The 26,631-nt window shown below is 41.4% G+C and overlaps 1 protein-coding gene across 1 annotated transcript in view; it reads left to right on the top strand.

Annotated features, from left to right (window-relative positions):
* The window catches only part of LOC110497449 (choline transporter-like protein 1), a 36,846-nt gene that overhangs the window by 2,637 nt on the left and 7,578 nt on the right, over positions 1–26,631 (top strand). The window contains exons 3-11 of the mRNA XM_021573554.2: positions 704–846; positions 2,339–2,475; positions 2,583–2,676; positions 2,781–2,950; positions 3,654–3,743; positions 5,822–5,970; positions 14,680–14,866; positions 17,353–17,521; positions 17,828–17,984. Coding sequence (XP_021429229.2) covers positions 704–846; positions 2,339–2,475; positions 2,583–2,676; positions 2,781–2,950; positions 3,654–3,743; positions 5,822–5,970; positions 14,680–14,866; positions 17,353–17,521; positions 17,828–17,984 — 1,296 coding nt within the window. The remainder of the gene's footprint in view (positions 1–703; positions 847–2,338; positions 2,476–2,582; positions 2,677–2,780; positions 2,951–3,653; positions 3,744–5,821; positions 5,971–14,679; positions 14,867–17,352; positions 17,522–17,827; positions 17,985–26,631) is intronic.

Here is a 26,631-nt window from a genome sequence, read left to right on the forward strand (position 1 = left end):
ATAAAGGCTGAGAATGAAAGAAACACACAGCGGTCTCTACTGATGCTGACCTGCAATCAATTACCATGCAGCAAGAACCTTGGACTCCATTTAGTCACATCTGTTACAAGTCTATGTTGCGCAATCACAAATAACAATGAGGAAGGTACAAGGGCGTGAAGTAATGGCAAACAGAGCATGTCCCATACGCTGCAACAACAAAAGAATCTGTCGGTGCATATGTACCTGCCCAGAATTTACTCGTCGACTTCAGTCTACAGACGGCTGCTTTCGCCTTGCCACTCAAACACGCCCCATGCTGAGTGTGCAACACTTTTTACTCGGGCTTACATTGAGCACATGCAGATCTTATTGATCTCTCTTTTTGTTTTCAGTAAGCGGACATTATATAGGACTGGCACTGTTAACTGTAATGGCATATGATAAAATGAAGCACACTGGTCAATCCAACCACATGAGGCATAGTGGTACATTGTTTGGCACCTATTCTGTTCGATTGCATGTATGGAATAAAATGACACTGTTTATGGTTCGCGAAGGTTATTCGATGGTTCATTTAGTACATGGCGTTATATACTGATTATTGTAATTACCAGCGTAGTTCAGCTCTACCCTGATATTGTTTTGTGCATTGTCATCATGATGATGGTGGTGGTGATGATGATGATCATGTTGTTATTAATGGAAGCTGCTTCCCCGGTAGGCCTGTATCGCTGGTTTCTCCATTTCCACGGGAGCTGCATCCAGGCTCATCTCTGGCTACGACAGCTACGGTAACACCTGCGGTCAGAAGAACGGGAAGATCGAGGGGGTCGAACTCAGTGGCCGGGATCAGACCGACAACAAGTAAGTTGCGCTGGAAATGTGGATCATCTCGAGATGGATGCTTACCAGTTATTAGCCTATCATGGAATAGCAAAGTAATAACAATGTTTTGGTTGAGCTTTCCACTCCCATGACAATGTAGGCTCAGCAGGTTTTGACTCCTCTCTCCTAGCCTGGTTAAACCAGACAGAACACGACCTTCACCATTGTTCAGTGTGATTTAACCAGGCTAGCTCCTCTCCCCCTTCCTCTCCACAATCGACAAGCCTTTGTTGTGGTAGTTTAACATTACTGGTGCACAAACATGGATCTTGTAATTTTGTAATCCAGTTTGCCACTTATACTCTCTTGCTCATCTGATGCAAGGCCTGTTAAAGCCTCGATGCTCATTTGTTCTGTTGATGGCTTAACTAGTGAGATCATTGGGTTACAGAGGATTATAAACTGGGAGCCCTGAATGCTGATTGGCTGAAAGCCGTGGTATATCAGACCGTGTACCACGGCTATGACAAAACAGTTATGTTTACTGCTCTAATTACGTTGGTAACCCGTTTATAATAGCAATAAGACACCTCAGGGGTTTGTGGTATATGGCCAATATACCACAGCTAAGGGCTGTATCCAGACACTCCTTGTTGTGCCATGCGATAGAACAACCCTTAACCACAAACCCCTGAGGTGTCTTATTGCTATTATAAACGGGTTACCAACGTAATTAGAGCAGTAAACATAACTGTTTTGTCATACCCGTGGTACACGGTCTGATATACCACGGCTGTCAGCCAATCAGCATTCAGCCCCCCGCCTTTTTGCTTATTCAGTTTGCCAGCACAGTTCATTACTGTAAGACACTTTACTCTAAATGTTACTATACTCACTTCTTGTTACTTGTGGTCAGAAAAAAATGATGTGGGTCTGAAATGGCACCCTATTCTCTATATAATGCACTCTTTTTGACCAGAGCTGGTGGTCAATAATAGTCCACTAGGGAATAGGGTGCCATTTCACATGTAGCCTGAGTGCAACAATGTTTTGCATTAATTCATGTCCATGTTCTTTTTTTTGGGAAGATATTCTAATAAATTGTTCATACATTCAGTCCAGTAAGTTTCCATTCTCGCAGTCTCTAGGAACAATTTCAATGAGACAATGGGCTTTGTTTCTTAAGCTGGGCTGGTTGCCCATTGACGTTTTGACTGAGGGAGCAGCAGGGGCGTTTTGGCTTCAGAGATTTGACTGTTTGCTAAGCTCTATCCCACATCAACATTTTACACAACCTACCTAGTCAAAAAGTCCACAATGAAAATATACTTAGGACAATATGCAGTTTATTGTATTGCAAGATGGAACCGTACATTTTCCAACATTCAAGGATGTCACTCAAATGTGCAGATGTTTAGTTCCGTCTTACTTGACTTGGGCCATTGGCAAATACATTCCATCTCCCTCTTTTCAGGACGTTTTTATACTTCCCTCCATCCTTATTGAGGTCCTGTTCTTTGACCTTTCCCAGGTATGTCTTCTTCCTGGACCCCTGCAACATTGACATCCTGAACAGGAAGATCAAGTCCATGGCCCTCTGTGTGTCCAGGTGTCCAGACAGAGAGCTCAAGACGTACACTGACGTCAAAAAGTTTGCACTGCAAAATGGTGAGAGTTCTTCCTGCTCTAATCCGTACCGTATGCATTTATTCCATTGGTAATTGGTGAAAATCAATTGCACAAAGTTTACTTCCTATTTCTCCACTTTTACATAGGATCGGAGCTCTGCTCATACGACATTCCAGTCTCCAGGTATCCAAGCCACGGAGAGAGATCCAAAAAGTGCCCCAAACTCCCCGTGCCACCAAGGTACAGTCCTTTTACCAGTGTCAAGTCAACAGCGAGTAAATATAATGACACTAGCAAGACTTATGTTGACGATACCATTTTCCCCATCCTCTCCCCTTGTGCAGTAAGTCTCTCCCGGTGTTCCACCGCTGTACCCCCGTGGACATCTCCTGCTATGCCCAGTTCGCTGAGGCCTTCGTCACCTTCGTCAGTGACAACAGCATGCTGCACAGGGTCATCGCCGGGGTGATGGCCAGCAAGGAGATTATCATGGGCCTCTGTGTGCTGGCTCTAGGTACTGTGCATTCTAAAGTGGCGTTTTATGTTCTACCTGTCCGTATAGCCTCCTAAAGCATAATTGTGAATATCCTAAATAACTTCTCTCGCTCTCTGTATACTGCTTGATTTGATTGTGCCTCAGAGGCCTCTGCTCTCCCCCTAGAAAGTTGCCTTTCCTGAGACGGGGTCAGGAAATGATAACAGGAAATGTCTCCTGGAGATCTGACGGCATCCAGGGCTCCATGCCGACTTAAAAAAAAAAACTAGAAACGTTTAGGAGCACACAAAGAAATTCGGAGCACAGTGGAGAATATTTGAGCCGTTTTCTTTGCAGTAATAGTGGAAGCATGACAGTCGTGAATCTGCGCTCAGTGTATGCCCCATGGCACTCGGGCTGCAGTACAGTGAAGTCGCCTAGTCATTGCAACAATTATCATCTGGGTGATTTTCATTCTATGCGCACTGGTGCTCCTAAATAAAAATGCCAGGTCGCACAGCAAAATATTTAAGCGCATAATGCAAGTAAAAAGGTCGCACTGTAGAGCGCTGGCATTCAAAATAAGTAGTCCCCCCTCCCCCTTAAATTTACACGAAACATCAGCCTTGTGTTTCAATAAATATAGCAGCAAGAATCGTAGCGTTATACAATAATAAGGCATTTTTATGTCATGACAATAGCATTGTTTCGTCTCTTTTATTTCTATCCCCTCTGTCTCTAGTCCTCTCCATAATCCTGATGGTGGTGATTCGCTACATCTCTGTCGTGCTGGTCTGGATGCTCACAGCCCTCGTGGTTCTGGGCTCTTTAGGTAAGCTTCCCTCTTACCGACGTCTCAGTGATGTCATGAAAGAGACGTCTTTACTAGTGATGGGCCTTCCGAGTCTTTTCGGTGAGCCGGATCTTTTGGCTCCACTCACCTAAAACGAGCCATTCATTTGGCTCCCAAACGTCTCTTCCTTCATTCTGTAGTGCTTAAAAAAGGTATGAAAAACCACATTTCTATTGTAAAGCCTAAACGGTCGCCTAGCATTATGTCAGATTGTGAAATGTGAGTTCAAATCAATGTTACCTCACGAAATCAGATTGCTTGCAAAAACACACTGCAAAAATTGAGCATGGACCAGAATGAAGCTTTCTCCTCACTATCTACTATCCCTGCTGTAAGGAATTCCCATCTGCAGATAATGTTTTTACAACTGATCTCCGGATAATGTTTTTATAACTGATCTCCAGATAATGTTTTATAACTGATCTCCGGATAATGTTTTTATATCTGATCTTCGGATAATGTTTTAGATCTGATCTCCAGATAATGTTTTATATCTGATCTCCGGATAATGTTTTTATAACCGATCTCTGGATAATGTTTTTATAAATGTTTTTAGAACTGATATCCAGATAATGTTTTATAACTGATCTCCGGATAATGTTTTTATATCTGATCTCCGGATAATGTTTTAGATCTGATCTCCAGATAATGTTTTATATCTGATCTCCGGATAATGTTTTTATAACCGATCTCTGGATAATGTTTTTATAAATGTTTTTAGAACTGATCTCCAGATAATGTTTTTAGAACTGATCTCCAGATAATGTTTTAGAACTGATCTCCAGATAATGTTTTTAGAACTGATCTCCAGATAATGTTTTTAGAACTGATCTCCAGATAATGTTTTTAGAACTGATCTCCGGATAATGTTTTTATATCTGATCTCCAGATAATGTTTTTATATCTGATCTCCAGATAATGTTCTTATATCTGATCTCCAGATAATGTTTTTATATCTGATCTCCAGATAATGTTTTTATAACCGATCTCTGGATAATGTTTTTATAACTGATCTCCGGATAATGTTTTTATAACTGATCTCCAGATAATGTTTTTATAACTGATCTCCGGATAATGTTTTTATAACTGATCTCCAGATAATGTTTTTATAACTGATCTCCGGATAATGTTTTTATAACTGATCTCCGGATAATGTTTTTATAACTGATCTCCGGATAATGTTTTTATAACTGATCTCTGGATAATGTTTTTATAACTGATCTCCAGATAATGTTTTTACATTTGATCTCCAGATAATGTTTTTATAACTGATCTCTGGATAATGTTTTTATAACTGATCTCCAGATAATGTTTTTATATCTGATCTCCAGATAATGTTTTATAACTGATCTCTGGATAATGTTTTTACATTTGATCTCCGGATAATGTTTTATAACTGATCTCCAGATAATGTTTTTTATAACTGATCTCCGGATAATGTTTTTATATCTGATCTCCAGATAATGTTTTTATAACTGATCTCCAGATAATGTTTTCACAACCGATCTCAGGATAATGTTTTTATAACTGATCTCCGGATAATGTTTTTATATCTGATCTCCAGATAATGTTTTAAAACTGATCTCTGGAGAATGTTTTTATAAATGTTTTTAGAACTGATCTCCAGATAATGTTTTTAGATCTGATCTCCAGATAATGTTTTTATATCTGATCTCCAGATAATGTTTTTAGAACTGATCTCCAGATAATGTTTTTAGAACTGATCACCAGATAATGTTTTTATATCTGATCTCCAGATAATGTTTTTATATCTGATCTCCAGATAATGTTTTTAGATCTAATATCCAGATAATTGTTGTCAGGAGCTCAAAAAGCAGTAGTAGCAGTATGCAAATCAGGAAGCCAAATGAACAGGTGCAATTCAATTTCCGCTGTTCGAAAAGAGCCAGCCGTTCTCAAACAACCCATCACTAGTCTTTACCTGGTTCTTCTCTGATATCCATCCAGAAACCAGTTTACAACCAGAAAACTACATTTTACCCAGTATTAGCCTGAACCCAATGGTAGCCTAATGGTTTCGTCCTTGTGCGTTTCAGGCGGGACCGGGGTTCTGTGGTGGCTCTATGTGGACCACAGGATGAATCTGACTGACCAGACTGGTACCACCCCAACACCCCAACAGCAGTTGGCCACAGGCAACGTCCAGGCTCTGCTGGTCTACGCTGTCATTGCCACCGTCTTCACGGTACGTGTGTGTGTGCATGCGTGCTTGTGTTGCCATGTGTTGTGATTTCTCTGTTTTATATGGGTACCGTGTGTTTCTACTGTACTGTGTTTTCAAGTATTTGCTCTTCAAGACCAGATTTGTTTAAGCAACAAGAAAAAGACAGAAATGGCAGGAACCATATTTACATTTTAGACTTTTAGCTTATGCTCTTACAGATTTTTCACCTCAGGGATATTGAACCAGCGACCTTTGGGTTACTGGCCCAACACTCATGATTAGGGTTCCGGTGGGAAGTTAAGCACTGGAATTTTGCTTAAATTCATCAAAAAAGTTAGCTTATAACAGTGAAACGTTTTTGTGGGATACACACAAGGCAAATCTAGGTCTTGTGGCATATTTTGGTGAAACTATCCCCAGTTCAATAGAATTGCAACCCTCTGCATGCACAGTGCACACATTCCATCACATGTGCAGTGCACTCTTCCATCACATGTACAGCTGATTCTCAAGATCTTTCTTGCTCACTAATGAGATGCTATTGAGCCCACACTACTACACTGTCTGAGCCAAGGACTACATGCTTTCTGGTAAGTTTTGATTACAATACTAGGCGGGGTGAATGTATTTTATTCGAGATACATAATTTTCTTTTAACAAGTAAATAGTAGCCTACAGCAAAGTGTGTTTAAATCATTTCTAACTTGTTAACAATTTCTGCTAGTTAGTGTTTGCTACCATGTGGGTTTTAGGTTGCTTGAGCCTGTTAACATTTCTAGGGCAGGCGTTCCACTAGCGGAACCCCTCGACAACATTCCGCTGAAAAGGCAGCGCGCGAAATTCCAAAATATTTTTGAAATATGTAACTTTCACACAATAACAAGTCCAATACAGCAAATGAAAGATAAACATCTTACCTCTTAAAGCTAGGGGGCAGAATTTTAACTTTTGGATAAATAGCTGCCCAATTTCAACTTCCTGCTGCTCATGCCAAGAATATAAGATATGCATATTATTCATAGAGTTGGATAGAAAACACTCTGAAGTTTCTAAAACTGTTTGAATCATATCTGTGAGTATAACAGAACTTATGTAGCAGGCAAAACCCAGAGGACTAACTGTTCAGAATTTTTTTTCTTTTTTTCCCATCTCTGTTCCCTATATTGTCTTTGCCATTGGATATTTAATAGGAACCTATGTTCAGTTCCTACCACTTCCACACGATGTCGCCAGTCTTTGGAATATGGTTGAGGTTATTCCTTTGTCTTATGAGGAAGTAGGCCAACTCGGAACAGAGGACACTTTTGTGAGTTGCGCAAGATGTGAAGAGCAGAGCTTTTTTCTTTTCGTTCATGTATTGAATACAGATTGCCCCGTCTACAAATTGATCGATTATTAACGTTTAAAAATACCTAACGTTGTATTACAAAAGTAGTTTGAAATATTTTGGCAAGTTTATAGGCAAGTTTGGAAATATTTTGTAGTGACGTTGTGTTTTTCTAAGCTGTTTTTTTCTGGATCAAACGCGCTTCATAAATGGACATTTTCGATATATATGGACGGAATTAATCATACAAAAGGACCAATTGTGATGTTTATGGGACATATTGGAGTGCCAACAAAAGAAGCTCGTCAAAGGTAATGCATATTTTATATTTTATTTCAGCGTTTTGTGTAGCGCCTGTAGCAGGCTCCTTTGTTTCTCCTTTGTTTACTGCTGGTGCAGATGTCTGCAGGCTATCAGATAATAGCTTCTTATGCTTTCGCCGAAAAGCATTTTTAAAATCGGACATGTTGGCTGGATTCACAACGAGTGTAGCTTTAATTGAGTATCTTACATGTGTGATTTAATGAAAGTTTGAATTTTATAGCATTTTATTTGAATCTGTCGCTCTGCATTTCCCCTGGCAATTGGCCAGTTGAGACGCTAGCGCCTCCCCTATCCACAAGAGGATTTATTAATCTACCCATCATGTCCGATTTAAAAAATGCTTTACAGCAAAAGCACAACTTATGATTATGTTAGATCATAGCCAAGTCAAAAAAATACACAGCCATTTTTCCAGACAAAAATAGGAGTCACAAAAAGCAGAAATAGAGATCAAATTAATCACTAACCTTTGATGATCTTCATCAGATGACACTCATAGGACATCATGTTACACAACACATGTATGTTTTGTTCAATAATGTGCATATTTACAGTGCCTTGCGAAAGTATTCGGCCCCCTTGAACTTTGCGACCTTTTGCCACATTTCAGGCTTCAAACATAAAGATATAAAACTGTATATTTTTGTGAAGAATCAACAACAAGTGGGACACAATCATGAAGTGGAACGACATTTATTGGATATTTCAAACTTTTTTAACAAATCAAAAACTGAAAAATTGGGCGTGCAAAATTATTCAGCCCCCTTAAGTTAATACTTTGTAGCGCCACCTTTTGCTGCGATTACAGCTGTAAGTCGCTTGGGGTATGTCTCTATCAGTTTTGCACATCGAGAGACTGAAATGTTTTCCCATTCCTCCTTGCAAAACAGCTCGAGCTCAGTGAGGTTGGATGGAGAGCATTTGTGAACAGCAGTTTTCAGTTCTTTCCACAGATTCTCGATTGGATTCAGGTCTGGACTTTGACTTGGCCATTCTAACACCTGGATATGTTTATTTTTGAACCATTCCATTGTAGATTTTGCTTTATGTTTTGGATCATTGTCTTGTTGGAAGACAAATCTCCATCCCAGTCTCAGGTCTTTTGCAGACTCCATCAGGTTTTCTTCCAGAATGGTCCTGTATTTGGCTCCATCCATCTTCCCATCAATTTTAACCATCTTCCCTGTCCCTGCTGAAGAAAAGAAGGCCCAAACCATGATGCTGCCACCACCATGTTTGACAGTGGGGATGGTGTGTTCAGGGTGATGAGCTGTGTTGCTTTTACGCCAAACATAACGTTTTGCATTGTTGCCAAAAAGTTCAATTTTGGTTTCATCTGACCAGAGCACCTTCTTCCACATGTTTGGTGTGTCTCCCAGGTGGCTTGTGGCAAACTTTAAACGACACTTTTTATGGATATCTTTAAGAAATGGCTTTCTTCTTGCCACTCTTCCATAAAGGCCAGATTTGTGCAATATACGACTGATTGTTGTCCTATGGACAGAGTCTCCCACCTCAGCTGTAGATCTCTGCAGTTCATCCAGAGTGATCATGGGCCTCTTGGCTGCATCTCTGATCAGTCTTCTCCTTGTATGAGCTGAAAGTTTAGAGGGACGGCCAGGTCTTGGTAGATTTGCAGTGGTCTGATACTCCTTCCATTCAATATTATTGCTTGCACAGTGCTCCTTGGGATGTTTAAAGCTTTCACAACAGTATCTCGGACCTGCCTGGTGTGTTCCTTGTTCTTCATGATGCTCTCTGCGCTTTTAACGGACCTCTGAGACTATCACAGTGCAGGTGCATTTATACGGAGACTTGATTACACACAGGTGGATTGTATTTATCATCATTAGTCATTTAGGTCAACATTGGATCATTCAGAGATCCTCACTGAACTTCTGGAGAGAGTTTGCTGCACTGAAAGTAAAGGGGCTGAATAATTTTGCACGCCCAATTTTTCAGTTTTTGATTTGTTAAAAAAGTTTGAAATATCCAATAAATGTCGTTCCATTTCATGATTGTGTCCCACTTGTTGTTGATTCTTCACAAAAAAATAAAAGGTCGCAAATTTCAAGGGGGCCGAATACTTTCGCAAGGCACTGTATATCCAAAAATCTCAGTTTACATTGGCGCATTACGTGCAGTAATGTTTTGATTCCAAAACATCCGGTGATTTTGCAGAAATACTCATAATAAACATTGATAAAAGATACAACTGTTATTCACAGAATTAAAGATAGACTTCTCCTTAATGCAACCGCTGTGTCAGATTTAAAAAACACTTTACGGAAAAAGCATAATCTGAGAACGGCGCTCAGAACCCAATCCAGCCAAAGAAAGAATGCAACAAAGATGCAGAATCATCTGGCCATGTGCATAAAGTTACCACAGCACTCACAACAAGCAACCTCTGAGAAGTCCCTCTACTTCTATTCGAGGTGAAAATTAGGAATTAGACACCTTATTGATAGCAACAGCTCATGGTCCTCCTGGAATCAGAAGTGTTTTTGACTCAATGGTGGAACATTGAGTCATTTCTTGCTCGAGCTGTGTATGCAACTGGTTCACCTCTGATGCTCATAAGCAATGTGTATTGGAAGAGATTTCTGAATGTTCTTTGCCCAGCATACACCCCTCCTACCAGACATGCTTTATCTACTCATTTCCTGGATGCAGAGTTCAACAGAGTTCAAGTGAAGGTAAAGCAAATCATAGAGAAAGCAGCCTGTATTGCAATCATCTCTGATGGGTGGTTGAATGTTTGTGGGCAAGGAATAATTAACTACATCATCTCCACCCCTCAACCACTATTCTACAAGAGCACAGACACAAGGGACAACAGACACACCAGTCTCTACATTGCAGATGAGCTGAAGGCAGTCATCAATGACCTTGGCCCACAGAATGTATTTGCACTGGTGACAGACAATGCTGCGAACATGAAGGCTGCTTGGTCTAAAGTGGAGTCCTACCCTCACATCACACCCATTGGCTGTGCTGCTCATGCATTGAATCTGCTCCTCAAGGACATCATGGCACTGAAAGCAATGGATACACTCTACAAGAGAGCCAAGGAAATGGTTAGGTGTGTGAAGGGTCATCAAGTTATAGCAGTAATCTACCTCACCAAGCAAAGTGAGAAGAATAAGAGCACCACATTGAAGCTGCCCAGCAACACCCGTTGGGGTGGTGTTGTCATCATGTTTGACAGTCTCCTGGAGGGGAACGAGTCTCTCCAAGAAATGGCCATATCACAGTCTGCCGATATGGACAGCACCATCAAGAGGATCCTCCTGGATGATGTATTTTGGGAGAGAGTGGTAAGCAGCCTGAAACTCCTGAAACCTATAGCAGTAGCCATTGCTCGGTTTGAGGGAGACAAAGCCATCCTGTCTGATGTTCAGACTCTGCTTGCAGATGTAAGAGAAGAAATACGTACTGCCCTGCCCACTTCACTGTTGCTCCAAGCAGAGGAAACTGCCGTTCTGAAATATATCAAAAAGCGTGAAGACTTCTGCCTGAAGCCCAAACACGCTGCAGCGTACATGTTGGACGCCAAGTAAGCTGGCAAGAGCACCCAGTCTGGTGCAGAGATCAACAAGGCCTATGGTGTCATCACTATTGTGTCTCGTCTCCTTGGCCTGGATGAGGGCAAGGTTCTTGGCAGTCTGGCGAAGTACACTTCCAAGTAAGGGCTTTGGGATGGAGATGCAATATCGCAGTCATGCCAACATAACTTATCAGCCACCTGGTGGAAGGGACTTTGTGGATCTGAGGCTCTTTCCCCTGTTCCCTCCATCATCCTCCAAATCCCACCAACATCAGCCGCCTCAGAGCGCAACTGTTCCTTGTTTGGGAACACGCACACCAAAGCACGCAACAGGCTGACCAATAAAAGGGTTGAAAAATTGGTGGCCATCCGGGCACATTTGAGGCTATTTGAGCCTGACAATGAGCCATCCTCAACAAGCTTGGAAAGTGACAGTGAATATGAGGCCTCAGAGTCTGATGTTCAAGAGGTGGACATTGAGGGAGAAGATATGGAAGTCTGAGAGGAAGACAACCAAACCTTTAGTTTCTAGACTATCATTTTACAGATGTATGTTGAAAATGTTTTTGGAGATGTGATGGATAATTGGGGATCATTCAATATTCACTTTATTTTGTTGTTCAGTGAAATCATCCCATGTGAAGAGTCAACTCATTTAATTAAAGGTCAATTCTTAACTAAATTGTTTTTTAAAATTTATATTGGAAGGATTTAATCATTCGCAATTATGTCTAATTATGATAAGGTAAAAGGTTTATGTTTCTGTCTACATATGATGTGGTAAATATATCCAATGTAAAAAACATCTACATTTAAAAGGTATTAATATTAATGTAATATTTCCGTTAATTCCCACAGAAAGTTTCCACCTCTGAATATTCCCCAAAATGCGCAACCCTAACAGCGCGGCTATTTAATGAGTCTGTAATCTGATGTTTTGCCGACGGTTGGCACTAGTGGAAAACACTGCATTCCCACATACCAACACAGTCTCACAATCAATTTGTGCATATATGTACAAAATGCATTTCAGCAAATTTCTTGCATTTTTGTGCGTTTTTCTGGCTTAATTCGTGAGAAAAGACACAAATTTATGTGCTTCTTAATTCGTGCGAAAAGACACAAATTGATTTGTGCGAAAATACACAAATTTAACCAGTAGGCTACACACAAGCCTTTTCAACAACCATATAGACGCGATAGTTTATATTTAATTTTTGTTCTTAAACTCGATGTAGGATCAGGCAAAATCCTTTGAGTTGCGCACCTTATGCAGGTTTGGTCCTCGGTTGGTTGCCATGTGTCCATATCGAGTGGTGTGGTCATGATGTCTAGGTCCGCTTGTCAACGGATGTGGAAAGCATAGTGCAACCTAGGAGTTTGGTTTCTAGTTTTGAGTCGGTTGATCCACTTCCATCTCTGACATGTGGAAACCGGAGGGGGGAAGGGAGGGGTTGCACTCCACACATATGCGCGTAGGCCGGAGGGGTCCGGGCGCGGCCGGCCAAAGTTGTGGGCCCCATGGTTGCCCACTTGTAGATTGACCCATTGGTTGGGTTAAAGAGTCGTCTGTCCGTAGGGTGGGGGTTAGGGTTAGGTCCAGTTGGAGTTAGGGTTAGGTATAGTTAGTAGAATGGTTAAGGTTAGGGTTAAGGTTAGGGTAAGGTATAGTCGCATATATGGTTGTTGCAAAGGCTTGTGTGCCTACTGGTTAAATTAATGTCTTTTCACACGAATTAAGTAGCACATAAATTTGTGTATTTTCGAACGAATTGAACCACACAAAAATGCACAAAAACACACAAAATCTGCTGAAATACATTTTGTACATATATGCGCGAATTGGATGTGAGGCTGGGCTGTACTCACACAGTCACGCTTTGGTCTCAAACAGGTTACAATGTTGGTCAAACTATAAATCCGGCCCGGCCCAACCCGAATCAACTCTTAGAATATTAGGCCCGAGCTGAAAATCTACTTTTTCAAGTATTTTTTTTGTTGTGGGGGCAGAAGAATAAACGAATAAGCAACTCAAATGAACTTTTATCGCTTTTATTATAATTTTTACATTGCAAAAAGTGAAAATAGTTTTTCATGCCACGAGATGTACATGATCTGGCTAAATAGGTTCCGGAACAAAACAGTCCAAAATGGAGAGGTCCGGCTCAAATGAAGCTCTGCATTTACATAAGTATCCAGACCCTTTACTGAGTACTTTGTTTAAGCACCTTTGGCAGCAAATACAGCCTTGAGTCTTCTTGGGTATGAGGCTACAACCTTGGCACACCTATATTTGGAGAGTTTCTCCCATTCTTCTCTGCAGATCCTCTCAAGATCTGTCAGGTTGGATGGGGAGCATCACTGCACAGCTATTTTCAGGTCTCTCCAGAGATGTTTGATCAGGTTCAAGTCGGGACCCTGGCTGGGCCACTCAAGGACATTCAAAGACTTGTCCTGAAGCCACTCCTGGGTTTTCTTGACTGTGTGCTTAGGGTCGTTAAGGTTCTGAGCGCTCTGGAGCAGGTTTTCAAGAAGGATCTCTCTGTACTTTGCTCCGTTCATCTTTCCCTCGATCCCGACTAGTCTCCCAGTCCCTGACACTGAAAAACATCCCCACAGCATGATGCTGCCACCACCATGCTTCACCATAGGGATGGTGCCAGGTTTCCTCCAGACGTGACACTTGGTATTCAGGCCAAAGAGTTCAATCTTGGTTTCATCAAACCAGAGAATCTTGTTTCTCATGGTCTGAGAGTCTTTATGTGCTTGTTAGCAAACTTCAAACAAGCTGTTATGTGCCTTACACTGAGGAGTGGCTTCCGTCTGGCCAGAGATGCTGCAGAGATGGTTGTCCTTCTGGAAGGTTCTCCCTTCTCCACAGAGGAACTCTGGAGCTCTGTCAGAGTGACCATCGGGTTCTTGGTGACCTCCTTGACCAAGGCTCTTCGCCCCCATTGCTCAGTTTGGCCGGGTGGCCAGCTGTAGGAAGAGTCTTGGTGGTTCCAAACTTTTTCAATTTAAGAATGATGGAAGCCACTGTGTTCTTGGGGACCTTCAATGCTGCAGAAATGTTTTGGTACCTGTAGTTCTGTGTCTCAACACAACCCTGTCTCGGAGTTCCACAGACAATTTTCTCGACCTCATGGCTTGGTTTTTGCACTGTCAAGTGTGGGACCTTATACAGACAGGTGTGTGCCTTTCCAAATAATCTCCAATCAAGTTGTAGAAACATCTCAAGGATGATCACTGGAAACAGGATGCACCTGAGCTCAATTTCTAATCTCAAAGCAAAGGCTCTGAATACTTATGTAAATAAGGTGTTTCTGTTTTTTTTTAAATACATATATAAATTTGCAAACATTTCTAAAAACTTGTTTTCGCTTTGTCACCATGGGGTATTGTGTGTAGATTGATGAGGATTTTTTATTTAATTCATTTTAGAATAGGGCGGTAACGTAACAAAAATGTGGAAAAAGTGAAGGGGTCTGAATACTTTCCGAATACTTCATATCCTGTATCCCATTTTCAGGTGATCCTGCTGCTGCTGCTGTTCTTCATGAGGAAGCGCGTGGCACTGACCATCACCCTGTTCCACGTAGCGGGCAAGGTGTTCACTCACCTGCCCCTGCTGGCCCTGCAGCCTTTCTGGACCTTCCTCAGCCTCATGCTCTTCTGGGTCTCCTGGCTCGGTGTGTTCCTCTTCCTCGGAACCACAGGTCAGAATGGAATACAACTTTGTCACGTTGTGAAACAGACATTTTTGTTAATGTCTTTATTTTCCCCTTTCAACAAGATATTTACGTCTAAATAAACCTTTTTGGCGAGGATACCATTTTTTTTTTTTACAGATTTGTTCCAATTGTTTTATGCCTGAAAAATAATAAGGTAGTGAGTGAGTGGACTTGCGTCACTATGGAACGTTTGGATACTTACTGTAAGTATGGACTGTTTGGTTCATTTCATCCTGCTAGTGATGTGATGATTAATCATAGAGATCCTATTAAATTACTAAATGGGCTGTGTCATAAACCCACAAAGTTCCATAATGGGGTGAAAATGGCAGCCATCTTGGTCAGGGAGAAATCCAAAACCAGTTGAATTAGAATAAATGACAGTAGAGGCACGAGATGCATTTCCTGTCTTTACTTACGCAGAAAAATAGAAGTAAGGTATGTGATGCATCAGAAATTGTGTAATGGAATTATAGTCAATATCAAATATTGTCATATAAATACAGTTTATATGTGTTTTACACACATTGTCTGTATAAATAGCCTCTCAAATATATGTAAACGGACCATAAATGTCTTAGAAAGCTGTGAGTGCTATTAAATGAGTACATTTACATGCACACTAATAATTCAATATTAAAATGATTATGGCAGAGTATGGAAATAGTCATGTAAACACCTTACTCTACTTATCTTATTTGGCGTGAGGTCAAAATTGAAGTAAGCATACGCTGATTAAAACACCTGGTTTTCTGAGCATTCTTTCAAATTATTAGGACGCGTAAACAGCTTAATCAGCATTCCAGCTGTGTATTTGATGTGCGTATGTGCCAGAACCGGTAGTGCAAGCCTCCCTCTTATGCGCGAGTGAAGCGAGTTCGGAAAAACTGAAAATATGCATTTTAGAAATAGTTTTCACATACAAATGTTATATGTCCGAACTCAGAATCAAATAGGCTTGGTCACTTGTGGAACAACATGGTCACTTGTGGAACAACATGGTCACTTGTGGAACAACATGGTCACTGGTGGAACGTTTATTTTCATTGCCGATTTTCTGCAATTATTTAAGTCCCATCAGGTAGCCTGATTTCAGATGTGTCCATGTATACAGGATAATTAGGGAAATCATTATTCTTGCGAAGCATGTAAACGTTTTAAACAAAATATTATATACTGAACAAAAATATAAACGCAACAGGTAAGTTGTTGTTCCCATGTTTCATGAGCTGAAATAAAGAGCCCAGAAATGTTCCATATGCACAAAAAGCTTATTTCTCAAAAATGTTGAGGGCATTTCTCCTTTGCCAAGATAATCCATCCACCTGACAGTTGTGGCATATCAAGAAGCTGATTAAATAGCATGATCATTACACAGGTACAACTTGTACCGGGGACAATAAAAGGCCACTTTAAAACGTGCAGTTTTGTCACACAACACAATGCCACAGATGTCTCAAGTTTTGATGGAGCGTGCAATTGACATGCTGACTGCAGGAATGTCCACCAGAGCTGTTGCCAGAGAATTGAATGTTCATTTCTCTACCATAACCCGCCTCCAACGTCGTTTTAGAGAATTTGGCAGTACGTCCAACCGGCTTCACAACCGCAGACCACGTGTAACCACGCCAGCCCATCAACTGATTTGAGCCAGTGTAGGACTGTGGATTGACCGCATTGTTTGAATGGAATGTTGGCACATTGTCAGTTAATTAGAAACATTTATGGAAACATTCCTCTACCTACCTACACACATACAGTGCAGATACATTCTTATGAATCTTATGACAGCACTGGCAAACCATGGTTGACCAACATGGGTGACCTTAGGACCATCACAAGAAGGTTCATGTCCATTCTAGTATTCTAATTCCTGCTTCTATGTGATTAACACACTCATGTGACATTTTGGAACTGAAAGCGCATGGCTAGAGTGGCACGACTCGACGCCCACTCTTATTTAGATTCTTGGGTCGGTCTGGTGCTGTGGGTGGCAGCTCGGGCGCACAGTCAAAGAAAAGGTCTCTGAAATCTACCCAATACATCATGTTCTCCCTCATCAACAACAACACCAGAGCCACCTGTTTTTGTAGAATCTGTCTGCCTACTATCTTCCTCTGTCTGCCTTTTAGCTGTTCCTGGATGTTATTCAGATTAGAGTTCGATAAACTAGATAACCTTAAAAAAGAGTGTCCAACAAACTCATCTGAGCTGCAGTGTTTGTTGTTGCAAAATGGTGCCATCTTGCTGTATTATATTTGAATGACAATATTTTCCCCAAAAAATCTTCCAGGAACACAATCATGATCCTTGAATGCCTTGCAGATCAGAGGAGATCAGCCTGCCCCTAATCTTGGCTGTAGGGAACCCTGTAAAGAACGAGAAGATTGACCCCTAACCTTAGCTGTGTGCCCCTACAGGCACCCCTGTGCAGAGCGACCTCGAACCCTGTCTGTGTGTAACCCCTACAGGTAGCCCAGTGCAGAGTGAGGAGACAGGGCTGGTGGAGTTTCGTATGTCAGGTCCACTCCAGTACATGGTGTGGTACCACGCTGTGGGCCTCATCTGGATCAGTCAGTTCATCCTGGCCTGCCAGCAGATGACCGTGGCCGGAGCTGTGGTCACCTACTACTTCACAAGGTCAGGAGAGAGTGTTGTGATGAAATGCTATGTGATGAAATGCCATGTGATGAAACGCTATGTGATGAAATGTAATACAAGTAATGGCATGCTTGTGATGTGTTCACTTGGAAATATCCCGTATCAGACCTGGGTACAGGTTTCTGGGTTTCTTCTGTCAAATACGTTATCTGCACTTCATTGAGCGCCTGCTTTATTGGTCCATTAGTACGGACAACACTATTTAATCCCAAGTCAGTCCTGTATCAGTTAATTGGACTATTTTACAACTCTTCTTCTTTTCCTCTATCCTGTGGTGGACATCAGGAATAAATCTCAACTGCCCATGACCCCCATCGTGTCGTCTATGCTGCGTCTGACCCGCTACCATCTGGGCACCGTGGCCAAAGGCTCCTTCATCATCACCCTGGTGGAGATCCCTCGCCTCATCCTCACCTACATCCACAACCAGCTGAAAGGAAAAGTAGGTACTTTATCTCATTCAGTTATATCAAATGTGTATTTGTCACATGCGCCGAATACAATAGGTGTATATCACTGACATCCACAATCAGTTCAATGGCAGAGTATGTAGGGTGTTCACCCACTGGTCTAGAATGTTGAGGAAAAACGGGGCAATTCAAGAGAGTACTACAAAATGTATGTCAAGACGTAGTTTTCCTTGCCCTATGTCATTATAAATCTCATATAATGAATAATTCAATTGTTCTCTACAACATTATAACCTTAATAATATACAAAAATTTGATTTAACCTTTATATTTACAGGGAAGTCATACTGAGACTAGGATCTCTTCCACAGAGGAGCCCTACATAAATACACCAAACACATACAATATATAAAATTACAAAACATATGAAGAAAAACTGACATTTATCAACATAAGAGGTCATTACTCTGAACTGACCAAGGGGAACATCTCATTTCAGAGAGCTCTGGAAGTGGTTCCACATAAAGGCGCAACCCCCCCCCCCCTAAAAGCAGCTTTACCCAACTCTGTGGAGACCAAAGGGGCCTCCAGGGTTAAGCCTGAGACCGGGTTTTGGTCATTTGTAAATCTAAATTGAATTCATGATGATAGATACACAGGAAGTTTCTGCATGAGTGCTTTGTAGATAAACACAAGCAAATGCTGCTCTCTCCTTACATGCAAAGAGACCCAACCCACTTTTTGATACAAAACACAATGGTGAGTTCTGTAATCATGACCAGTAATAAACCTAAGAGCACAATGGTGAGTTCTGTAACCATGACCAGTAATAAACCTAAGAGCACAATGGTGAGTTCTGTAACCATGACCAGTAATAAACCTAAGGGCTCAATGGTGAGTTCTGTGACCATAACCAGTAATAAACCTAAGGGCACAATGGTGAGTTCTGTAACCATGACTAGTAATAAACCTAAGAGCACAATGGTGAGTTCTGTAACCATGACCAGTAATAAACCTAAGGGCACAATGGTGAGTTCTGTAACCATGACCAGTAATAAACCTAAGAGCACAATGGTGAGTTCTGTAACCATGACGAGTAATAAACCTAAGGGCACAATGGTGGGTTCTAGGGTTTGAACTATTGTTTTTCTGAAACAATTCTATATTGAATGGACTTATTTGTATAAACCTTGAATGAATTAATAATTGTATGTGTGAACACCCTTGAAAAAGGACGGGTGGCTGCGACCCACCCCTTTTGAAGGTCCTCGGATACATTTTTTGGAACTCAGTCGAGGTCTCAACTTACTGTTCCGAGTTAGAATAGTAGAATACACAAGGTGCAGTTTAGAAATTTGGTCGTGCATCAGCGGTTTCTCTCGTTATGTCAGTCACTTAAAGAGGAAGTGACAGCTTTTTAGCAACATGAAATCTTAGAAAAATCAGTTCATATACACCCCCAGGAAGAATATGATATCTTTTGTTTACATTTTCTGACAAGGGAACACTTTAGATATGGTTATTGAAATACTTTCACACTTTCCTAGAATGTTTGGGAAGGACGTAGGGTAAGGTATTTGTGAAAATTCTATTGTGGTAAAGCGACCGTGCATTTGGGCAATTTAATAGACACGGCATAAAACCTACCCCCCAAAAAACGTGTCAATCTTGTTCAGGACCGGACTCTACACAGACCGATGCACCATAGCCAATCAGAGCTACAATAGGTCTATATGGAAATAAGCTATTTGCCTCACCGGCCTGCCATTATTCTATTTGAACTGAACTGTGTGTTTACAAGCAGTAAGTAACAACAGCACGACATTAGAAATCATTCGCCAAAAGCCACAAAGATAAATTTTATTGGCTTTCTGCAAATATGTATATACAGAGGTCCTCTTACATTGAGAAGGGTGCAACTGCAGCCCGCAATTTGGGGTGTTCCTGCATGTAGGCATCCCTGCATCTGCAGGAACCCCTCTTTATACTTCTGTTGGTCAATTTTTAATTGACTCCAGTACATAGGCGGGAGGCAGGGGCACTTCAGTAGATTAAATGGTGGTAATGCACCATAATGTTGGATGCCAACATCCGATAAACCCCACAGAAGAAGAACAGGCAGGGGTGACAACAGTAGTTAGCTATAGCTAGTACACACCGGTAATGGTAGTTAGCTATAGCTAATACACACCTGTAGTGTCCTTCACCCCCGCCTGTCGGGAAGTTTTCCCACAGTTCTGTAAACGACAGCAAGGGCAGGTGTTCGGCAGGCGGGAGTGAAGGACACTGTGTGCTAGCTTAGCCAGCTTGTCCTAAGGAGGACTCTGATACACAGCAGGCAGGGGCGTCACCGTGTGCAAGCCAGTTAACTACAGTAGTAAGCTAGCACACAGTGTCACCCCAGCCTTCCACCGTGTCCTTCGCCCCTGCCTGTTGGGCACTGTTTTCGCGCAATTCTGGTAATGATGTTGAAGGCAGGTTTAGGTTTAGCAGGTGGGAGCCAAGGACACTTTCTACCGACTTCGGTACACAGCAGGCGGGGGCGAAAAATCTCAATACTCATAATACACATTTTGACAACTGAATGGGAACGGCCTGCTCGCCCATTTGATCGATGCCAAATACATTTAATAGACAACTAAGAGATATGCATGCTAACTGTGCATACGTTGTTCAAGTTCAGCGTAGCTAGCTAGCTAGCAAAGTGACACCCGCATCTCTAGCTGTAGCCAACAAAAAACGATATGACAGGGGAAAAGGCGGCCACTCACCAACTCGTGCCATGACATGACATCATTCCAGCAGCTAGCTAGCTAATGTTAGGCTCCTTGTTTTTAGCTTGCTAAATAAATAGATACTCTAGCCTATTAGGAACGTTATGACTGACTTGAGATCATTGCCCTTGCCAGTTTGTTTGTATTGATGTTCCCTGCCTTAGTTTTGTCAGTTTTTGTCCAAAATATTGAGTCATTGAAACTGAAACAGTGCATCCTGAATGGGTGGAGGCAGCAAGCACTCAACCAGGGCAGCTGTGATTTACAACCTAATAGCAATATGTATTGGTGAATTATATTAATCATGCATTGAACTGCATTCATCTGTTTTGCCAACAATGCTATATTCTGCGTCATAGAAGTTGGAGTCAAATAGAATCTATTTTTAAAACCTCTTATTGTCTGTTTATTTCATATATGCAAAGTAGTTAAAACGCTGCCAGTTCCACTTTAATTAGCCCATGTCTGCTAATGCTGTTAGTTTAGCAGCTAGCTATCTAAAATGTCTCTGCACCCCATGGCAAAATGTGTAGAATTGCAGGAAACTTGCTTTAAAACAGCAACATTTTCTCTACACCCCATGTCAAAATGGTGTTAAACATGATTTTTGAATGAGTAGCCCATGTCTGTACCCCACACATACAATTATTTGTAAGGTCCCTCAGTCGAGCAGTGAATTTCAAGCACAGATTCAACAACAAAGACTACATGTAGGGAGGTTTTCCAATGCCTCACAAAGGGCACCAAAAGCAGACATTGACTATTCCTTTGAGTATGGTGAAGTTATTTATTACACTGTGGATGATGTATCAATACACCCAGTCACTATAAAGTTGACATAGAGGAAAGAAACCACTCGGGGATTTCACCAATGGCGATATTTAAACCAGTTAGAGTTAGATGGCTATGATAGGAGAAAACTGAGGATGGATTAACAACATTGTAGTTACTCCACAATACTAACCTAAATGACAGAGTGAAAAGAAGGAAGCCTGTACGCAATACTAATATTGTTTGTAATAAGGTACTAAAGTAATTGAACTTTTTGTCCTGAATACAAAGCATTATGTTTGAGGCAAATCCAACACAACAGAGTACCACTGTAATGGGTGAGTGCTGGTGGCAGGGAAGTCAGGCGCAGGAGAGTGAACTTGGTATAAACGGAGCAGTTTAATAAGTATTCAAAAACTCAGAAAACCAAAATATACTAAATAAAATAAGAGGGTGCAAAACCTGTCGCATGAGGGGAAACAGAGGGTTAAATACACAACATGTAATTGATGGGATTGAAATCAGGTGTGATGTAAGACGAGACAAAATCAATGGAAAATGAAAAATGGATCAGCGATGGCGAGAAGGTCGGTGACGTCGACCGCCGAACACTGCCCGAACAAGGAGAGAGACCAACTTCGGTGGAAGTCATGAAAACCACTCTTCATATTTTCAAGCATGGTGGTGGCTGCATCATGTTATGGGTATGCTTGTCATCGGCAAGGACTAGTGATTTTTTGTGGGGGATAAAAATAAAAGAAATAGAGCTAAGCACAGGCAAAGAGGAAAACCTGGTTCAGTCTGCTTTCCAACAGACACTGGTAGACAAATCCACCTTTTAACAGGACAATAACTTAAAACGCAAGGCCAAATATACACTGGAGTTACTTACCAAGACGGTACAGTAATGCCTAAAAATACAAAAACAGTACACGCAAATCTAAAATAAAGGAATTAAGAACTAAATAAATATTAGAACTTAGTGGCCTAGTTACAGTTTTGGCTTAAATTGGCTTCACAATCTATGGCAAGACTTGAAAATGGCTGTCTAGCAATGATCAACAGCTAACTTGAAAGAGCTTGAAGATATTTTTCAAGAATAATGGCAGGTTTTCAATAAGAATAAGGTTTTCAAAGCTCTTTGGGACTTACCCATAAAGACTAGCAGCTGTAATCGCTGCCAAAGATGATTCTAACACATATTGACTCAGGTGGTTGAACAGTTATCTAATAAAAAAAATACAGTGGTTCCTCAATTAATAGTTTTGAGATTATGCCGCAGGACTTAATTTGTGGTTTAGTATGTTATCCTCCGTCACTGCTTCATTGCTCCAGACCACCGCAAGGGGGAGTTAGAACACTGATTATGCTTTTGGAAGCTGTACATTTAAAAATATATATATATTCCATGATATTATTAAGATTTATGTGTTGGCTGAATATAAGCAGCAAGTGATGTTTGCTAAATAATCAAGTTGATGGCGCAGTCATATAGCCTCGGCACCTACATAAAGCTGAGTGACTCACTCATTCATGGCTTTGGGTCAAAAATAAATAAGTACCCACATAGTCTAGAAGTGAAAAATAGAAGTGATTATAAAAGTCACAACTCTACAATTGTTCGCTAGTTTTGGTCTCACATAAGCACGGTCTGTGAAGTGCGTTTAACTAAAATAAGCAATTTTGTAAAAAAAAAAAAAAAAGGAAATATATATAGACCTATGAACACTTAAAAAACGAGAGTCAGGGTTAGTGCTTTGTGTATGTTATTGGTTATCCAGACCTGGATGCCATGTATAATAGTCTCTAAAAGGACACATGTTATCACCGTTTCTTGCATCCTTTCAGAGACCTGTTTAAATTATATCATTATATATCAAAAATATTCCATTTTATTTGGAATGGCAAGCCAGACAAAATTAAAAGGACCAATTGTCTCTCCCCATGTTCAAGAATGGCCTTTTCCCCCTTTATGAAGTTTCCAACCACTCCACTTTCGGTTATTTGAAAATGAAATCATCTCCGAAATATTGTTATTTTTTAAACAAGGACTTAGAAAATGAGATTATGAACTCTGCAAACAACGTTTCCAGTACGAGAATGAGAATGGTAAATGACTGTAATTAATACATTCATTCATTACAAAAGAAGCCACCCATCCACCCATTATGGACTATTAGCAGGACAATAGACTATGGCCAAGAAAGAGGGTAGGGGGGGAATTGTATCGTCAATTTCTCAAGCCAAAACATCTTGATGGTCTCCACCAGTTCATCTTTGCATGTAGAGTTACGGATGAATGTTTTCAGTTGATGCCAAAACAAGTTAGATCGGGTTTAAATCAGGAGACCTACATGTGGAGATGGAACAAATATATTTTTTAGATATACTGTAGGCCTACCGTAGGTGTTGTAGGACTTTTATTTAACCTTTATTTTACTACATAAAGGTCTGCTTACTCTGCTGGTGCCTTGACCCAGTTTTTGCCCTCATTTGCAATGCAAACCCGGGTGGCAAACGCTTTTCATCAAGCCAGCTTATTTCTATGGTGCTACCCGTTCCAGGGTTGGGACTGTATCCACCAGAGGACTTGAAAATGAGTCGGTGCTGAGAGGATCACCAAAACTAAAGGTATTTTGGTTTCCGTACTTTAAAAAAAATGTTTTATGTGTATAGCCTATCAATGTGTAGACATGCAGTCGTGGCTAAAAGTTTTGAGAATGACACAAATATACATTTTCACAAAGTCTGCTGCCTCAGTTTGTATGATGGCAATTTGCATATACTCCAGAATGTTATGAAGAGTGATCAGATGAATTGCAAAGTCCCTCTTTGCCATGCAAATGAACTGAATCCCCAAAAAACATTTCCACTGCATTTCAGCCCCGCCACAAAAGGACCAGCTAACATCATGTCAGTGATTCTCTCGTTAACACAGGTGTGAGTGTTGACGAGGACAAGGCTGGAGATCACTCTGTCATGCTGATCGAGTTCGAATAATAGAGTGGAAGCTTCAAAATGAGGGTGTTGCTTGGAATCATTGTTCTTCCTCTGTCAGCCATGGTTACCTGCAAGGAAACGTGCCGTCATCATTGCTTTGCACAAAAAAGGCTTCACAGGCAAGGATTTTGCTGCCAGTAAGATTTCACCTGAATCAACCAGTTATCAGATCATCAAGAACTTCAAGGAGAGTGGTTCAATTGTTGTGAAGAAGGCTTCAGGGCGCCCAAGAAAGTCCAGCAAGCGCCTGGACCATCTTCTAAAGTTGATTCAGCTGCGGGATCGGGGTACCACCAGTACAGAGCTTACTCAGGAATGGCAGCAGGCAGGTGTGAGTGCATCTGCACGCACAGTGAGGCGAAGACTTTTGGAGGATGGCTTAGTGTCAAGAAGGGCAGCAAAGAAGCCACTTCTCTCCAGGAAAAACATCAGGGTCAGACTGATATTCTGCAAAAAGTACAGGGATTGGACTGCTGAGGACTAGGGTAAAGTAATTTTCTCTGATGAATCCCCTTTCCGATTGTTTGGGGCATCGGGGAAAAAAGCTTGTCCGGAGAAGACAAGGTGAGCGCTACCATCAGTCCTGTGTCATGCCAACAGTAACGCATCCTGAGACCATTCATGTGTGGGGTTGCTTCTCAGCCAAGGGAGCGTGCTCACTCACAATGTTGCCTAAGAACACAGCCATGAATAAAGAATGGTACCAACACATCCTCCAAGAGCAACTTCTCCCAACCATCCAGGAACAGTTTGGTCACGAACAATGCCTTTTCCAGCATAATGGAGCACCTTGCCATAAGGCAAAAGTGATAACTAAGCGGCTCGTGGAACAAAACATCGATATTTTGGGTGCATGGCCAGGAAACTCCCCAAACCTTAATCCCATTGAGAACTTGGGTGGACAAACAAAACCCCACAAGTTCTGACAAACTCCAAGCATTGATTATGCAAGAATGGGCTGCCATCAGTCAGGATGTGGCTCAGAAGTTAATTGACAGCATGCCAGGGCGGATTGCAGAGGTCTTGAAAAAGAAGAGTCAACACTGCAAATATTGACTCTTTGCATCAACTTGTAATTGTCAATAAAAGCCTTTGACACTTATGAAATGCTTGTAATTATACTTCAGTATTCTATAGTAACATCTGACAAAAATATCTAAAGATAATTGATAATTGTGTACTAAAACCATCCATGTGTTTTTTCAGAGCATGCAACCATGCCGACAACCTCAAATGACTGCCTCGCCTGGTTCACCAACTACTTCTCAGATAGAGTTCAGTATGTCAAATCGGAGGGCCTGTTGTCCGGACCTCTGGCAGTCTCTATGGGGGTGCCACAGGGTTCAATTCTTGGGCCGACTCTTTTCTCTCTATACATCAATGATGTTGCTCTTGCTGCTGGTGATTCTCTGATCCACCTTTACGCAAATGACACTATTCTGTATACATCTGGCCCTTCTTTGGACAGTGTGTTAATAAACCTCCAAAACGAGCTTCAATGCCATACAACACTCCTTCCATGGCCTCCAACTGCTCTTAAATGCTAGTAAAACTAAATGCATGCTTTTCAACCGATCGCTGCCCGCACCCGCCTGCCCGACTAGCATCACTACTCTGGACGGTTCTGACTTAGAATATGTGGACAACTACAAATACCTAGGTGTCTGGTTAGACTGTAAAGTCTCCTTCCAGACTCACATGAAGCATCTCCAATCCAAAAATACATCTAGAATCGGCTTCACAACAAAGCCTCCTTCACTCATGATGCTAAACATACCCTTGTAAAACTGACTATCCTACCGATCCTTGACTTCGGTGATGTCATTTACAAAATAGCCAAAAACACTCTACTCAGCAAATTAGATGTAGTCTATCACAGTGCCATCCTTTTTGTTGCCAAAGCCTTATATACTACCTACCACTGCGACCTGTATGCTCTCGTTGGCTGGCCCTCGCTTCATATTCGTCGCCAAACCCACTGGATCCAGGTCATCTATAAGTCTTTGCTAGGGAAAGCCCTGCCTTATCTCAGCTCACTGGTCACCATAGCAACACCCACCCGTAGCACGCGCTCCAGCAGGTATATTTCACTGGTCATCCCCAAAGCCAACTCCTCCTTTGGCCGCCTTTTTTT

The sequence above is a fragment of the Oncorhynchus mykiss genome, chromosome 19 (assembly GCF_013265735.2).
Source record: "Oncorhynchus mykiss isolate Arlee chromosome 19, USDA_OmykA_1.1, whole genome shotgun sequence".
Taxonomy (NCBI): Eukaryota; Metazoa; Chordata; class Actinopteri; order Salmoniformes; family Salmonidae; genus Oncorhynchus; species Oncorhynchus mykiss.